General features: G+C 35.6%; 1 protein-coding gene across 1 annotated transcript; it reads left to right on the forward strand.

The window, feature by feature from the left end:
• Positions 1–1,598: 1,598 nt before the first annotated feature.
• On the forward strand, positions 1,599–10,707 carry LOC128513370 (P2Y purinoceptor 13-like). The gene is made up of 3 exons (XM_053487117.1): positions 1,599–1,911; positions 6,206–6,926; positions 8,739–10,707. Exons 2-3 carry the CDS (start codon positions 6,225–6,227, stop codon positions 9,075–9,077), a joined length of 1,041 nt encoding a protein of 346 aa, XP_053343092.1. The 5' UTR covers positions 1,599–1,911; positions 6,206–6,224; the 3' UTR covers positions 9,078–10,707.
• Positions 10,708–19,657: the final 8,950 nt, after the last annotated feature.

Raw genomic sequence — 19,657 nt, forward strand, 5'->3', positions numbered from 1 at the left:
TTTTCAAGGTCGACTTCCATTTAAATTTCAAACTAAGTGGCATATCTTCTCTTTCCATGGGCGGAGTGTAATGAAACAAAGCCACCTCAAGCCCAATACACCTGGGAAACCCTCTTCAAAAGTTAGTTCAGTAGGTTTTACTTAATGCTTGCACAAACAGACGGACAGACAAAAAAAAAAATCCAAAAACAATCTTGATTTGTTCTATTACTCATCTTACATACCCCCCAAATACAAAAATGTGTACAGACACACTGATTTTACAGTTTTATTACATGTATAGATTATTATTATTTTTAGTAGTAGTAGTTGTATTTATTAAAGATCAATCCATAATGCCTTGTATCAGTTTATAGTTATTGTAATGTTAAAAAATACCAGTCAAGCAAGTTAGTATGTTATTAATTACATTACTGTATATCAGCTATGGCGGTATGGTGGCTAACCACTAGCACTGTCCCCTTGCACCTCCAGGGTCCGGGTTCAACTCCTGCCATGGGTCCCCGTGCTTGGTGGGTTTTCTCTGGGTGCTCTGGTTTCCTCCCACAGTACAAAGACATGCAGATTAGGCTAACTGGCGTTCCCAAATTGCCCTGTATTGTGTGAATGTTGACTGGAGGTTCTACCACGGATGCAAAAATGGGAATAAATACAACACTCACCAATGGCCTTCACGGTCCCTTCTCGGACTACAAAGGTAACTAGATGGATGGATGGAGTATATCAGCTTTAAAATGCTTTTTCCCTATTATTAGGCCTAAAGACTTATACAGTATGTGACAAAAAAAAATCAAAGCAGCAGATTTACAAAAGTGCTACCATAAAAACTTACAGAAAGTTTCATCGTGTCAACGATTATCTGCTTTAATGAATTAAATAACAGCAAATGTTTCATTTGTTAATGGGCTTTGGTTGTTTAAGACACCCATTATAATGGATACAATGGGGTTGTAGAATCCACGCATTGAAACAAATTTGAGTTTAAAGCAGAAACAATTATCAGAACAACCATTATAGGAAATGCCTTAACACCTAACGACCATTTAAGAATCTAATCGAGAATTAAAAAAATCGCAGCAAATCCAGGTGATGATAGAAGTGAAAGTTTGATAGTGTGTTTCCGTATTTTGTGTTTCTGTAGTTTGTTGAATTCTACAAATAGAAATTGTACTTGTCGCATCTTTTTTTTTAGTCAGAATGAACAGTATCTCCCTCACACATATTCATGCACACACACACATAAACACATAAATACATACACAGATTAGATCAGAGACGGGCGCATGCGTTGTGTTGGTTGTGCTGGCTGTGATGGTTGCAGCTGACCACAAACAGCTGTGTGAGTTACAGATATCAGCTTGCACAACCGCTCTCTATGCATGCAACTGAACAACTCTTTCTTTTTCCAGACAGTTAGAAGCGCATCTACAATATAGATACATGTACTGTACACGCCCTTGTTTCCAAGACATAGTGGCAGTTGTTGAAAAGACGTCATGGTGCAATGTTGTGCAGCATTATTTATCCCCTCTTAGACTATTGAAACGTATGCAAATGAGTAAATAAAGTTAGGCACGAGGCAGGACATGAGCCACAAGGAGACAAAAGACAGGAAATGGAACAGGATGGGGATATTCACCCTGGCACAGAAATGGCAGATGTATTGTGACGTGAAAGAAAGGCTTTGAGAGGGCACCAGTAGAGAAAACAAGTGTGTGTGTGTGTGTGTGTGTGTGTGTGTGAGATGTTCGCATATGTATGTATGTGCATGCATATACAGGCTACAAACACAGATCTACAGCCAAAGCATGAATGGGAGGTCTCAGACCTTTACTGATTTTCATGTAGCAGTTTCAGCTGGGGAACAAAAAAACAGAAGTATTTCTTACAGTACTTCTTCTAAAGCAGCTGGTAAGTCCCTATTTCAGAATAATTAGGACTTGTTATACTGAAAGTTTTTATAAATTATTTTCACTTTGTTAATTTTTTTTTGTATTTATATTTAAATTCAATTTAAATCAATTGTGTAAATCTATGTGGAATATAGTTTAATGCATATGATATCATTTAAAACTATATTTCTTTCTGTATTTATATAAATAATTGTTTGGATGCAATTTTCAAAATAGATTTTCAGGTTGCTCCTTGCTGTTAGGTCTATTATGAACAGTATTAGTTTAAAAAATTTTTTGTCCTATCTACTTTATGTTTATTCAAAATATATTGTTTTTATTGTATTTATGTTGTTTCTTTACATTATTTTAATTTTGTATTTATTTTATATAAGGTTTCTACTAATCTGAGTTTTATAAAGAAATTACAGTGCCACTATATATATATATATATATATATATATATATATATATATATATATATATATATAAAATTTATTTATTTATTTATTTTATTATTATTATTATTTATTTTTTTACCATATTTAAAAAAAAAAAAGCAGGATATATATATAGCCTATATATATGTTTGTGTCACTTTATGGGTGTGGGTGTCCTGCATATTTTTGTCCTGCTTTTTTTTTTTAGAAATAAAAAAAATATTCAAAAATATAAATAATTATATAAAAAATATATATTTTTAAATCATTATGACATTTAAAACACACTGTGTAAATCAGGTGGATGCAGAACAGTAGCTGAAATAATGACTCTATTCAGCAGTTTTTTTGTTATTTTTCCGCAGTCATGCATGTACAATAATCAGGCACCTTGTCATAGTGTTACTGGGGATAGTGTGAGTGGATCGAATGACACTTCTGTGACAAAACTGAGCAAACATCCCAAGTTTCTGAGCAGAAATGCCAGGTTGAGGACGTCTTTTGTTTTTCATTGTTGAAGGTCGTAAAAATTACAGGGAACAATTTTGATCAAATCTAGCATGTGCTCTAGTCATATAAATAAGTAAATATATTCACAGCATGTAAAAGAACAATATTATGAATTAAATAACATTTGTGTCACATTTATGCATTTCCATATTATACCTGGGCTTGATACACTTCCTCAGGAAGAACCATGCCATGCAAGACAAACTGCAATGTTCTCGGTGCTGCTGAGAGTTTATGATGCACCTTTACTCTATATTCATGTGACTTATCTGGTTAGTGCCTTGTTTTGTAGCTGGAGTGGCATTTAAACATGGTGTACTTATAAATTAAATAAAATAGAAGCCCTATTCCCTTAAATCTATAATTAAACATTTATTACCACATAAACACGTTACCTAAATAAATAAATAAATAAATAAATAATGTGAAGGGAAAATATTATGAATAAATAACATTTGTGTCCCATTTATTAATTTCCATATGACACATGAAAGGACCACGGTGACCCATCCGCCTTATCGCTTTGATTTGTAGCTGGAGTGTCTTTTGAAAATGCTGCACTCACAAATGATATATTCCCTTAAAAAATGTATTGGTAAATAAACTTTTCACTATTTTGTGAGTAAAATCCAAGCTGGTGTGCACATACTGTAGACATGCAGAGTAAATAAACACTAATAGTTTTATGATAAAATTTTATCAATTTTATTTGTATAGCGCTTTTAACAATTGGCATTGTCCCGAAGCAGTTTTACACAATCAAAGAACTATTTAAAACTTCAACATACAGTACCTGATTTGGCTCAGGACTTTCACCATAAGCCGATCCTGATGCAACCTTCTTGTTATCTTGGCATGGGATTAGCTCTACAAGTGCAATGTGTTACGCAAAACGCATTACTCAGAGGCTGGGTGTTGTGAACCAGACCAAGGTCTCACACATTTTACCTAACCACCAACAGTTTTGTGAAAATATTGTGTGAGAAAATGTCTTACATCTTTCAGCTCGTAAGGTTTAGCGGGTAACACAGTATTAATACTTTGCTGACTTTTCTTTAAGTACAACGACCCACCCAGGTGAAATGTCTTTCAGACGGAACAGGTTGATCAGGTTGTGACTCTATTAACGTTTGACCTTTTTAAAAATAAATAAATAAATAAATAACCTATACTATTAAAAAAGGATTTTAAAAATTTCTAGCTATTTGATTCCGGGCCAGGCCACCCTCATATTGACCAACAGTATGTCCTCTTTGGACGTTTCCCTTCTGAGCATGCTCAAAGATATATATATATATATATATATATATATATATATATATATATATATATATATATATATATTCTGATCTAAAAAAATATATAAGTAATAAATAAAATTAACAAACTTAACAAATTTTGTTAAATTTTAAAACAAATTAAAAAAATTTAGGGCCGTCTATTTACTTTGCATGTTCACGTATAGTACATTACATCAGTAGAACTAGCTTAGTAACATGCTACACAACAGGCAACGAATGCGCATGTATTCTTTTATATAAAATTACTAATTTTAAAAAATATAGTTTTTATTTCCTATTTCATACCATTTAAATGCATCAGAATTATGTTGCGTTTAAATTTTAATTGTGGAATCAGTAGCTATAAGCTATAATGTGATGTTAAAGCAGTACCTCTTTCTTTGCCATTTGAAGTTGTTTGCTCGATGAGGTTTTGCGGTGTGGTTATGATGCAGATGTTGACCCATTTTACAGCCTTTCTCTTCTCCCACAGTGGAAATGCTACAGTATATATAAGCGTATAAATGTTTTTGTATACATGTACCTTAACAGTTTGTATTGTTATAAGATAGAGGTTTCGAATTCTTTCGGTTTATCTACCATGTGTGATTTATTATTTTATTTAATAATTTATTTTACTGTTTACCTTGCATGTGAGTTATTATTTACTAATGGCATGGGATGAAATAGGAGGAAGAAAAGGTATGCATAAAAGAATATACACTGCACAGTTTCTATTTCACAAGAAACAATATCCAATCCTATTCTTCAAGTCCAGGGTTCAGGATAAAGCATTACATTGGTTTTCATCCTACCTAAAAATGACATAATTTTACATCCAGATGGCAATGGTGGCTCAGATGGTTAAAACTCTGGGTTACTGATCGGAAGGTTATTAGTTCAAGCCTCAGCATCACCAAGCAGCCTCAGTTGAGTGCTTGAGTGAGAACCTTAACCCTATCTGCTGAATATGCAAAAATAATAATAATTTTACTGTGTTGTATGGTACATGTGACAAAGAACTAAAGCTTAATTTTAAATACACATTATCTTTATCTCCTATTGCCCAAGAATTACCCCAAGGCTGTGTTTTGTTTTGTTTTCTTTATGCTTGCTCTCATCAGGTAAAATCTTTTAATAATACTGTGCATCATTTTATATTCATTCCAATTAATAACAAGAAACATTTTCAAAAAGAAGCTTTACAGAAATTAAATAAATATAAATAGACATAAATCAATAGCCTTATCAGTTTGTTTCTAGTAAGCCAGAAATGATGATGGCAAGGAAAAACTCCCAGAGATGACATCAGGAAGAAACGTAAAGAAGAATGAGACTTAAAAGCAACCCATGCTCATTTGAGTTATGCCAGAAAGCACAACCATAAATAAATCCAAATGAAGTCAACTTTGTTGAGGGTAACAACAGTGCAGTTATATAGACATGGATACAGAATAGTTTGTGGTAGTTTCAGTTCTCTAACTATCGGGGTAACTGCAGTCTAAAGCCCTCATCATGGTTATTAAGCAGAATCTCCAGGCTATGTTTATTCAACCGTCAGATTTGACTTAGAAATAACTTTGCTGTGAAGAGTAACATGTTTAATTTTTTAGAGATGTTTATGGCGTCAATATCATTATATATAATATAATAAATTACAAAAAATTACTTTTAACCTTCCCACTGTCACTAATATAAGATTAGGTAAGCTAAGAAAATTTAAGATAAGATAAGATAAGATAAGATAAGATAAGATAAGATAAGATAAGGTTCCAGGTTTGATTCCCAATCCAACGAGATGCTCTCTTGGTAGTGTTCCTTCTGGTACTTTAATCCAAAGACATGCAAATCATCACCTATACCGCTTTATCCTGTATTCAGGGTCATAGGGGGCCAGGTCCTATCTCAGGAGCCTGAGATGAGTACAAGGCAACAGTGCTCAGCACTACACCACCGTGCCGCCCTTGGCTTAGATTTTGTTTTGAAATGTATTTTAGAAACAAGTTGTATTGAATGAATATTCAATTAATATGCGGTGATTAAAAAAAAACTTATTTTTGGATTATGCACTTGTATTTTTCAGTCAAAGCTGAGACGTGAGGATGAATGTCAGTCAGCAGAACTTCTCCATGTCATGCAAGCGGGACACAAGTATCTCCTCGGTCCTCTTCCCCTGCCTGTACTCTGTCCTGTTCCTCACTGCCATCATCCTCAACTGTCTGGCTGCCTGGATCTTCTTTCAGATCCACAGCACCACCACGTTTGTTGTGTATCTGAAAAACGTAGTGGTGGCCGACCTGCTCATGACGCTCACTATTCCTATAAAAGTATTAACGGATGCAGGGATAGGCTCAGTAACGCTGAGGGCCATCTACTGCCGCTACACGGCCGTGCTCTTCTACACCATCATGTACATCAGCATCCTGCTGCTGGGTCTCATCAGCCTGGACCGCTACCTGAAAATCGTGCGACCGTTCGGAAAGTGCGCCCTGCAGCGGGTCGGGGTGGGTAAAGCCTTGTGCGCAGGGGTCTGGACCGTCATGGTGGCTTTCGCGCTGCCTAACGTGATCCTGAGTAACCGTGAGTTTTCTGTGGGTCGCAGTGGGAAGCTGAAATGCAGCAGCTTGAAGAGTGAGCTAGGCCTGCGCTGGCACGAGGGCTTTAACTACTTTTGCCAGGTGGTGTTTTGGGGGACTCTGTTTTTAATGGCCATCTGCTACACCTTCATCAGCAGGAAGGTATACGAGTCATACCGAGCCTCAAGGAGCAGCTCCGGCACCGCCAGCAAACGCACAAAGTCCAAGGTACGTCACAAAACACATGATTCCTAATCATTCTGACTTTTAGTTATACTATACACTGAAGCCCTAAAAGGTTACTAGGATCCCAAACCAAAAAAAAAAAAAAGGTTTTGGTTTGGTTTAATGATGTCATGTGTAAAGTCAAGGTGAGGAAATGGTACATAAATGAGGTTTTTGTGTGCGTATTGTTCATAGCTGATCTGAAACTGCATAACACTGAAATGTGTCAAAACAAAATATCGTACAGACACAAGTGTGTTTCATTGTTAAACTTCATACAGCAACACTGTATTCAATATTCTTGAATCTGCTTTATGAGAAGGTGTTGATTAATTATATTTAACAGCCACTGATAGTGGTGCCAGCTGCAAGCCAAATCATAGCCTTATATTTATTTTCAATGAAAGAATGGATATATAAAACTTTTTCATTTACCATAAAACATTATAAGCATAGACATCGTGATTTTATTTATAAGGAGGTGATTACTGAGCATTTATAAAATAAGTTCATAGTGTCATGGCTTTGTAACAATCAGAGAACATGCATAAGCTTACCATAACATGGATCTCTTCATCACTGACAGCTTTTTGGTATCTCTGTGACGTTATAAGACATTGATGCCAGATGTACGTTAATTGTTGTACTGTATTTGTATGATAATCTAGATCTGTACGATCAATAATTGTAAAAAATTCCTAAATATATAATAATTTCATATTCAAGTCATATCCTTTGTTGTTGTCTTTTTTTTCTTTCTTTTTTTTTTCTTCAATGTCATAGTTTAACAGTGTTGGTCTGATTTGGAACCAGTCTGGTTATTCATTCTATATACAAGTGGGTCAAAAATTTTCCGCATTCTGGTTATATTAAAACCTCTGTCTTATCAGAGCAGGCTACTTTCTCCCCAGTCGCTGCTGTGCAGGTGTGAACGTGTTCATTTACATCGGTTCATTTGTACTGTAACTGCGGTGCGAGGCATGAAAAATAGGCATGTCACTTGATAGTTTTTGTGATCTGAGGTTGTAGCTGGTGTCGAAACAACTCACGGAAGAGCATAAACAGAAATGTTTAGATTTCTGCAGACAATTTTTTTAATGATACTCTAAGGAAGTGAAAGTTTCTTCAAAAGAACCATTACTGGTTAAACAGTTAAAAAGTCTCCTGTCAGCTGGAAAATTAATGCTTACAGACAGAGATTCACTTCTGATGAAGAAGTGAAGACAGTAGTGCATTGGTGGCATGTAGCTTCTGAGGACACTGCAATTAAATGTTCAATGTACGATAATTTGACCCCAAATTTGACTATTCTGGGGTCTCTGTATGATTATTCGTTTTTTAACTATCTGGCAACACCGTAATAAGCTTAGCTTTACAACAGAAACGCTTATGAGTAATGAGTTTTTATTATTCATATGAGTAAAGAACCCCTTTTACCAGAATGTTTTACACATCCTTTGGAAATATCTATAAACTGATCTATGATAAATGATTTAAAAAATCTAAGTTAGAGTAACGAATAATGTATTTTTTGTAAAAAGTTTAAATTGAATCGAATTTTAAATTTAAATTGCTCCACAGTTGGTAATTTGATCACACAACCCCTGTTTCTCAAGCCAACTGACTTACATTACAAATGGCCAACTACATTTACTTGCCAAGATTTTACAGATTTCTTACTATGAGCTGTGTTTGTCCCAGTTACTACTTCTACAGTAGCTCATATAAACACCCAGACAGTGAAATTCTGAGGCTGAGACTTCTTTCTACTTTATGAGAGCCATGTTTATCAGTGACTTTATGTTTTATTCTTAGGTGTTTGTCGTGGTCGCTGTCTTCTTCATATGTTTCGCTCCCTTCCACTTGGCCCGGGTGCCCTACACCCTCACTCAAACACGAGCCACATCGGCACTTTGCTGGGCTCAGAACCAGCTCTACTTGGCGAAGGAGATCACACTCTGGCTGTCAGCCACCAACATTTGTCTGGACCCTCTCATCTACGTCTTCCTGTGCCGAGCCTTCCGTAGGAAATTAACCGCTACGCTCTGCCGCAGGCCTTTAGCCAAAGGAGCCCTCGAGTCCCCTACAGAGACCTCGACCAAGCAGGAGATGCCCCAACTGATGCATTATAACAAATCATTGACATCATCATAAAAATGATACACTGGTTTGGATTACAAGGGTGCCTGGATTTGATATCATTATGTCTGAAAATCAAAACATCACAGAGTCATTTTATGAAATGGTTTTTTATTGTATATAACTGAAGTTTTTTTTTTTTTTTATGCCTGTGAATAGATCCTGCATGTGATTTAGACTCAAGTTTGCCTTCGATTTAAAATGAAAGCATGTGTACCATCAAGAACTTTTTCCATGGTAAACTCACTTGCTCCTATGGCACTACTGTAGGGTACATGGCTTATACCATGGTACATACTTTGGTACAACAGTACATGAACACATATAGTATGGTACATGGTTCTACCACAATGGCTACCAAAGTTCAGCAGTTATCTAATATGGTACGGCCCATTATTTATCCCATACCAGTTCCTTTTCTCAACAACATCGAATGATGTTTCTGATGTCATAGTTAACCTCACCCCGGCACCATGTGAAAGAAAATCGCTTTTACCAATCGTCGCAAAGCAGCTGCACAGAATGAAAAGAAAATTAGGGAAGTGAGTATGAAATGTGTAGGAAAATATGTAAGAATCGAAATTATCCGAATGTCCCTGATGAGCAGGCAGAGTGGCAAGGGAAAAACTCCCTGACATAACAATAGGAAGAAACCTTTAGAGGAACCAGACTCTACAGGGAACGCATCCTCATTTGGGTGATAACGAATAGCAGGAATTGTTTTGTAGTCGTCGTGGGTGTTAGGAAGCTGACAGTTCAAATATAACACAAGATTAAAAGTTAATATGAAGTCCACATTCATTATTGGAGGCTAAGCTGCAAAACTGTTTGGATGTCCCTTTTGCCCACTTCATTAAAAGAAAAGATATGTTAAGACCTAATCTATTTATAAAGTTTCCATTGAATATGAGAACTTTTCATAAAAATCAGCTCAGGGTGCGCTGTTTTAGGTAAACTTAAAGTAACATTACTATGAGACGATCTAATAAGCTACTGTATAATAACAGTATTCTACTCCACATTTTTGTTGGTCTAAACAGAACATTACTAAATGATCAGTGCCATACAGTAATGCGCTAGTGAGCCCTATTAACCTTGTCTCTAAGGTATATGTTTTTAGTAATATAATTTAAACCTCTTTTTAATGCAAATAACATACGGTATACAAACTATTCTAAACATGGCTGGTGAATAATGAATTATGTGTTTGCTAATACAAAAATTTATCTAAGATAAATCTGCTTTGATAAGTATGAAAACTAGCCGAAGTAGCAACTCTTTGGAAGAACTTTTAAACATCAGCTGTTTTCCTGCAGATTAACCTCTGTTGGGGTTTCCCTTTGTTTTCTTATCTAAACTCAGCAGTTTTTGTTGTTAGTTTGAATCCTCATGTCATTATACTTTCTGTTTCTGCTTTAAAGAGTCAGATATTGTTATAGGACCAGGGGTAGCTCAGTGGTTAAGGCATTGGACTACGGTTTGGAAGATCCCAGGTTCAAACCCCACAACCACCAAGTTGCCACTGTTGAGCTCTTGAGCGCGGCCCTTAACCCTCAACTGCTCAGATGTGTAATGAGATAAAAATGTAAGTCGCTCTGGATAAGAGCGTCTGCCAAATGACTAAATGTAATAGAATCATAGTTAATTTAAGGAGATACATTGTAACAGTGTTAACAATGTTTTAAATTCTCTAGGAGTACAGTTGCCATTTTGGCCCAAGTTTACTTACTGTATAATAATAATAATAATAATAATAAAGAGAGATTTTATAAGATTTTGTTATTTTTTAATATATGTAATGAGTGTTTCTATGTAATATATTGGGATATATTTTTTTATGTTATTTTCATTTAAAAATGTGTCTCCATTTTGAATTTCAGTTTTGAAATTGCCTTAGGTAATAAACCTTGGATTGCGAGCATAATTCGTATATCAAAGTGAATTTCGGAATCAGAAATAATGGAAGCTCCATAATTATAATTATGAATACAACAATATTATCAATACAAAATATAAAATAAAAATAAGACAAATTAACCTGCACTTTACCTTTGAAAAGAATCTAGACAGAGCAGTGTTTCCATTACTGTGTGCATGTGTGTGTAAAGCTGAAGAGGAGAGAGGGATGAAAGGGGCTACTGTGTTTGTGCGTGTGCATGCGTGCACAAACATAGGCACACACACACACATACTAACGGAAACACTGCTCTGTCAGGAAACTGCACAAGGAAGTTTTAACAAGAAAGCTCTTTTATGACACTTGCTTTTGCTTTACGCACATACACATGGTCACGATGTTATAATAACAGTACACAAGTGCATGGATGTTGACTATATGAGTGACACACACGCACTGGGACTAAGTATGGGAGACGATTACCCACAATCCTGCAGCGCGAGAGAGAGAAGATGCATTGGCTCAGTTGTAATCACGTGACACTTGTCAGACAAAGCACATGCATCTATTTATATATTAAGCCCCCGCTTGTTTATTAAGTGAAAATGTATTTAAAAAATTGCTTATCTTGCTAAAAGCTCGCACACCAAGTTACTTACAATCCAAGGTTCCACTGTACAGTATTGTTATACTTTAAGTAAGTTTATTGTATAGTAACATAAGTGAAGTACATAATAAGTAAATATGTATTAATTATAAGTGTTGTCTACATACCTTATAATACTAAATAAAAGTAAATAAAAATTTAAAAAAATACTGTGCCTTCTTACTACATTTGAACATTTTATTTGTGTATTTATATTTTTCTTAAGTTTCATTGCAAAAGAATCTTTGAAAGCTTATAATGTTAGAAATCTTTTTACTTCTTAAGTTAAAATTTAACTGAAATTTTTTTTCATAAATCTTAAAATCCAATTAATGACTAGATGTTGTCTCATGATCAATCTAACATAATTTTTATTTCACTTTTTCAAAGCATTCAATCAAAATCATCAATGAAGAAAAAATTAATTCATCACATGCTGAGATCTTTGCAATTTCATCACTTGAAAACCTTTATGTTTTTTTATTAAATTCTACAGTATGTTTAAAGGTAGCAACGATGTTACCTAGTACTTTAAACTTTTAAGATACTTTCAAGTACAATTTTCGTAGAACTCTGTAGCCTATTATTTGACCATAATAATATTAAACTTTTTTATTTATTATATAATAATTAGAAAAATATATAAACCTTTTTACTTAAGCCAGGTATTAAGCTAGATTTTCCACGCTTTTCTGTGCAGTTTAGTAACCCTTATTAAAGAATAATAAGATGACTGATAATAAGATGATATATCACCAGGTGTGCTGAGCAGTAAGTTTCATTATAAAAAGCTTCTAGAGGGATAGGTTTGGATAAAACCAAAGTTGTATGCTTGTGCTGCCTTAAAGGGAAACTATGTTTACAAGAATACATTAAACACAAGAGGTGGCAGTGGTAACTAAAAGTTATGTTATTAACTTTTGTATCTGATGATCCAGGTTCGAGCCCCACTGGCAGTGGGTTGCCACACCCCATACTACCCAGCTATTGCATGCAGTTCCGATCCCATTAGAAAGAATTAAATTTAACATTTGTTAAAAGTTAATGTTTGCGATATTCTAAAATTGCATAATCTGTTTCCTCTAACCAGTTTGTCTTTATTGCAACATTGCACGTTTATAAAAACAAGTAAATCTGAGTATTTTCTAATTGTAATTAAGCGACTATGACTGTGATTGACTAAATAAAAATATTTATGCATGTATGTATGTATTATACAGTTTTATATACAGTGGGGCAAAAACTTATTTAGTCAGCCACCACTTGTGCAAGTTCTCCCACTTAAAAAGATGAGCGAAGTCTGTAATTTTTATTATAGTTAGCTAAGAGAGACAAAAAAAAATCTAGAAAATCACACTGTAGGATTTTTTAAGAATTTATTTGCAAATTATGGTGGAAAATAAGTATTTGGTCACCTACAAACACAAGGCTCTCACAGACCTGTAACTTCTTTAAGAGGCTCCTCTGTCCTCCACTCGTTACCTGTATTAACCGACTCTGTTAAAACTCGTTATCAGTATAAAAGACACCTGTCCACAACCTCAAACTGTCACTCTCCAAACTCCACTATGGCCAAGACCAAAGATCTGTCAAAGGACACCAGAAACAAAATTGTAGACCTGCACCAGGCTGAGAAGACTGAATCTGCAATAGGTAAGCAGCCTGGTGTGAAGAAATCAACTGTGGGAGCAATTATTAGAAAATGAAAGACATACAAGACCACTGATAATCTCCCTCGATCTGGGGCTCCACGCAAGATCTCACCCGTGGGGTCAAAATGATCACGAGAACTGTAAAAAAAAAAAATCCCAGAACCACACGGGGGACCTAGTGAATGACCTGCAGAAAGCTGGGACCAAAGTAACAAAGGCTACCATCAGTAACACACCGCGGAATCCTGCAGTGCCAGACGTGTCCCGCTGCTTAAGCTAGAACATGTCCAGGCTCGTCTGAAGTTTGCTAGAGAGCATTTGGATGATCCAGAAGAGGATTGGGAGAATGTCATATGGTCAGATGAAACCAAAATAAAACTTCGTGTTTGGAGGAGAAAGAATGCTGACTTGCATCCAAAGAACACCATAGATAACTATGAAGCATGGGGGTGGAAACATCATGCTCTGGGGCTGTTTTTCTGCAAAGGGACCAGGACAACTGATCCGTGTAAAGGAAAGAATGAATGGGGCCATGTATCGTGAGATTTTGAGTGAAAACCTCCTACCATCAGCGAGGGCATTGAAGATGAAATGTGGCTGGGTCTTTCAGCAGGACAACGATCAATGAATTATTAAGGATTAAGGTCCTGGAGTGGCCTAGCCAGTCTCCAGATCTCAACCCCATAGAAAATCTTTGGAGGGAGTTGAAAGTCTGTGTTGCCCAGCGACAGCCCCAAAACATCACTGCTTTAGAGGAGATCTGCATGAAGAAATGGGCCAAAATACCAGCAACAGTGTGTGAAAACCTTGTGAAGACTTACAAAAAAACATTTGACCTCTGTCATTGCCAACAAAAGGTACATAACAAAGTATTGAGATGAAATTTTGTTATTGACTAAATATTTATGTTCCATCATAATTTGCAAAAAATTTTTGCAAATGAGTTATACCTATGATGAAAATAACAGGTCTCTCTTATCTTTTTAAGTGAGAGAACTTGCACAATTGGTAGCTGACTAAACACTTTTTTACCCCACTGTATAGTGGTTAGCACTGTCGCCTTGCACCTCCAGGGTCCAGGTTCAATTCCCCACCAGGCTTGACCTCATCTCTGTGTGCATGGAGTTTGCATCTTCTCCCCATGCTTGGTGGGTTTAATCCCAAAATCCAAAGACCTGCAGATTAGGCTAATTGAAGTTTCCAAATTGCCTGTAGTATGTGTGTGTGCCCTGTGATGGATTAACACCCTGTTCAGGGTGTGCCCCAAGTTTTCTGGGATAGGCCTTATGCCCCCCGCGACCCTGAATACAAGATAATGTGGTGTAGATAACGAGTTAGTGAGTGATATATGTGTGTTTTTGAGTATGTGTTGGTGGATATGGATTGTTCTCATGACCTTTTGTTTAGTTACCACTTATTTATATAACAACAAATTGTCATATATTTGTTTTGTGTGATTAAGCTTTTTTTTATTGCACATATCAGATAGTACAGGTGCAATATCTGAGCTCTGAAAAGTAATGCATGCACAAAAACACGTTCTTGTATTTTGTGCACTGTCATGCTGTTTTCATTTCCTTTCTCCTAATCTTACTTAAGCCACATCTCTTATTTTAGTTGCTGGTTTACGGTATATGTGTGTGTGTGTGTGTATGTGAGCATATATGTGTGTGTGCATATATGTGCATGTGCGTGGGCATGTGCATGTTTGCTTGTGTGAGCTGCTGCATATATGCAGTATCACTTGGCAATAAGTCAAGTTTTATCATTTACATTATTTTCCTCCCTATTTTACTAACAAAACAAAACATAAATCTGTAGGTCAGTGTCAGAACCACTGCGCTACCCCTGTCCCCAAAGATCAAGTGTAGGGATTAAAGGTAGGGATTAAGGGTAGGGATAGATGTATGTGTAGCATAGCAGTAATGTTTGTATAAGTACAAGGTCCTCATAAGGATGGTAAAATAAATATCTGTGTTTGTGTGTTTAAGTACTAAGTATCCAGAAGGTGGAGTCATAATTGTTATAACTAACTCTCAGCTTTTGAATGTCTCAAGCCAGTTCTCAGTCATACCATGCTCCGAAAAACTTTCCTTAAAACAACAAGAAGACAAAAAATTTATTAGAAGCACCTACCCTAGAAGCACATCTCTACTACCATTAGACTGTTGATACAACAGCATTGTTAAATACCCCAAAAGGAATAAAAGTTGCTTAATTATTTATAACAACAGCTCCAAGAATTGTTCTAACATGAAAACTGGCTCACTTTTCTGTACGTGCAAATTAAGGTCCTCAATAATGACAAGTTCTTTTAATGTCCCATTAAGGTGTCACAGTAGATTTGTTCTTAGAATCTATACATGAGGTGATATTTGGGTTTAGAAGCTTCAATTATATATTCTTGATTTTTTTTTCACAGCTGTATGATCATGCAGAAGGAGTGTCCCCACAAGGCATATAAGGGACTATTGTCCCCAGAATGTTGTAAATACAATACGTGTGTGTGTGTGTGTGTGTGTGTGTGTGTGTGTGTGTGTGGTGCTAAGTATCCAGCAGATGGAGTCATAACTGTTATAACTAAGCCTCAACATTTGAATACCCCTAGTAAATTCTCAGACATATCCAATCACATGTTCAATAAAACCATCCTTTAATACAAAAAGAAAAACAAACACACATTTGTAGAACATAAGGAGGACCTGAATAATAATAATAATAATAATAATAATAATAATAATAATAATTTTACAAGATATTGTTTTCTGGTTTTATGAACAAAGCCGTTCAGAATAATTTGTTATAGAAACATAAATAAATTGCACTTACAAATATGTGTTTCTTGTGTAATAATCTTTTTAAAAAAAGTTAAGGGTGTTCATCAGGACTAAGATTTAATGGAATCCAATGATCTACATGTACAAGTAATAATTTCCGTACTTTTATAAGAATCGGGGTAAACAACGTGTATAAGAGCCAGAGAACAATGAAAAGTGATAAGTAGTAAATGTGTAATTATTTATTCTCCCAAAAAATATCATTGCGTGTTGCTTTCTAGTCAAATGTATTTTGACTGCTCTTGCAATTTTGTAATTTTTTTTTTTATTATTCTTGTGGATACCTCACCAATAAAAAGCCATATGTCCTTGTTGAATATCCCATTCCAGATGCAGTTCCTTAGGTGGGAAAAATACACTGTAAGTCCTGTACTTGAATAAAAGCAGGACAAACATAGGACAAACATAATTGAAGTTAAAATTCAAGTCCTGTATTTACGTACTTATGTCCCTGAGAAAAAGTCCAGAAATAGTTAACTTCCAATGTACTTAAGTATTAAAAATACAGGTCTAGTATTATCTCACAGTAACAAACAGTTACAAACACCTGTTGAATTAATAATAACCCTTAAAACTCAAGTTGAACAGATGCTGGGAACACAGCATGGATCGATAATGATATATTAAAAAATATATGTAATTATATGGATATATGGACTTAATGGTGTGTGTTAGGTGACTTCTGTCTTCAAACTGGGGAGAAGTTTTAAAAAAATTCGTATACGTAAAATATGTACTTAAGTACAGTAACACAGTAAATATACTCAGTTACCTCCCTGCTCTTCATCCATTCTTCTGGGAAGGATTTACACTAGATTTTGGACTGTGGCTATGGGGACTTCATTCAGCCACAAGAGGTCAGTCATTGTTGTTCCACTGGTGATGCTTTAATTCCAGTTCATCCACTCCCAACTTGTTTTCATTAAGCTTGCTATATGTACAGGAATTACAGTGTAATTGTCAGGAATGACCCATAGGGGTCGCCCAGAGACATTGTTCTGGTTTTGGGACTTCATTTCCCAGAGTGCATCTCGATCATGTGATGGGGGCCCTCCTCTGAGCCAATTTGGCCAATTAGTTCTGTGTAAATAGAATCGTCCTGCTACTGGTTTCATATCTGTGCTGGTAATTGGTCCTGTCTAGTTTTCTGTTTTGCTACTTTGTATGTTCAGGTTTTGCTACTCTGTACGTTCAAACTGTTTTTTCTTTATCCATTTGACTCTCCTTACACATGACAGATAACATCAAATGTTTATGGCGTGTAACTTCGTTGGAAATTAGACTGAATAGCTTGATGTTATTTTGCTTTGACATTAATTTATTACATCATATTTATTGTTTATAGACATTATGTAGGGTGTGGCTAATCATAAGAGTTCCATCCCTCACCTCGTCAGATAAATATCAAGACGAATGTGTAACGGCTGAAACAGCACAAAGGGTTTTACGGTTTGGACCGATAAGCAAAACCCAGAGACTTGTATTAAATGTGTATTAAATAAAAACTATTTTGTTTGTCGTTTCATCTACTGTACATACATAAAACTTGAACTTATGGTAGATAGTTTTATTCAATGTTTCACACAAAAGCTACAATACTGGTCAGTTGAAGGTAGGGTTGCCTTGTCATGGTTTTACAGTTTAACTGAGATCAGATAATCTGGATCAGATAATCATTTTCCAACAGCCTGCAATGTGCTGGGACACGATTCCCTCCAAAAAGAAACTTGTAACAATGTATTTAGCAACTCTTATAAACACTGATGTTGCCAACTCTGCTGCCTCTTTGACCTTCGATATTTAATTTCATGTAAAAAGTTGTTCTTAAAAGAAAAGAACAATTCAGGGATTAATAATTAACTTAAATATTTAAAGGATTTAAAGGATTTACTTATTTAAATTCTTTTTTACCTACATTTACATTGCACGTCCAGGGTCGAGGGTTCGATCCCCACCTCGTGGTCATGGAGTAAAGCCAGTGCTATTTAAAAATAGGAACATTGTTCAGTAGCTAATGGAAGCCATGGTTTAAAAAATACAATAAAAGTAGTGAACTAGGTAGTGCTCCAACTGCTTGGAGCCCCAGGCTAGTATAGGGCCCCAAAGGATGAAAAGCATTCATTAATGTTTCATTGTAACACCATAATGGTGATGAATATGTTTTTGTTGGCTTCACCAGTCTTTGTCTGAGCATGGCCTTTATCTTTCCTGGGTGTTAGTGGTCATGTGATAGGGGACGGCTGGCTGGAGAGTGAATGTCCAAGTGAGGAAAAATAGACAGACTAAATTTTGACTTTACCAACTGCATGTGATGTAGACCATGAGTCTTTTGGCATAGCATTTGTATCGCTGTATGGGCGTGACTGTATGTGAACACCAAACTCGCTGTATATTAAACACATCCTGTTGGCACGAAGAGCTCTTGTATGCTTACAGAGGTCACAGTTTGATAAGAAAGCTGATAAGCGTGCCGATGCTCCCCAAGCAACCGCATTGTCTACAGTAGCTCATGGATTGTTTGAGATGATTTTACCAGATTCAAGACTTTTAAGTAAATAAAAATCAGCTACAGTGTGTTATAAAGGAAGGCTGATTAACAATTTTTACTGCAAAGTTGAAAAACAAAAAAATCAGCAATTTACCCCCCCCCCCCCCCCCCCCCAAAAAAAAAAATAAATAAATAAAAATTATGAAATAGTAAAAATGATGGATGGATAGGAGCATTTAAATTGTAGCATTAAAAAAATCATTCTCTTGACTGGTAATAAAAAAGAAAACACTAACATCTGAAGACTAGTAATGCTTGCAACTGATTTTTTAAAGATCATCTTGTATATTCTGTAATATTATAATATGACAAAATTTCAGAATGTTCACAGCCAATTTGCATTTGGTAGCCCACAAAACTCCCTAATAGGCAAAACCCACTTAAATGACCAGTAATATGCCGACATAGACTTTCTTAGAGCTACTGATAAAAGATAACCTTGACTTTTGTCTAAACTAATTATCACTGTCTCTTATCAAGTGTTTAAAAAAATTTAAAAGGATTATTTGGTATCAAAACAAAAACAACTAACCCCACACCTGAGTCTATCCTCTTTTCTACAATGGCATTCTTATTTGAATGTCTGCTCTTATTTGCCCCAATTTATGTGTTTACAATGCATTCTTTAATTTATTTTTTTATCCCTGTCATTGATATGAATCGACTTAGTTTCCCAAAGCTGATTACATTTCAATGTCTATTTAGACACACAGACTTCATACAAGTTGACAGCATAACCTGTATATGTCGGACTAACTCATGTTTTATAGGATTTAAATCAATCAGCAGATTTAACATTAATTAGTCTTCTTATGCATTAGTTTACACACTTAAGGAGCATTAAAGGCTTTTAATATTGTGATAAAAATCCTGGTGAATGAAAATTGACTGATAACTTGCCGACTGTACTCCAATTGCTCCAAGTGATTTCCTATGTTTGGACCATTGAAGGAATTCCTGGGAGGCTGGTGTTTGAGACATGAAGCAAAAAGTCCAACCATGGCTCAGGTGTGCT

This window comes from Clarias gariepinus, chromosome 25, assembly GCF_024256425.1.
Source record: "Clarias gariepinus isolate MV-2021 ecotype Netherlands chromosome 25, CGAR_prim_01v2, whole genome shotgun sequence".
In the NCBI taxonomy this organism is placed as follows: domain Eukaryota; kingdom Metazoa; phylum Chordata; class Actinopteri; order Siluriformes; family Clariidae; genus Clarias; species Clarias gariepinus.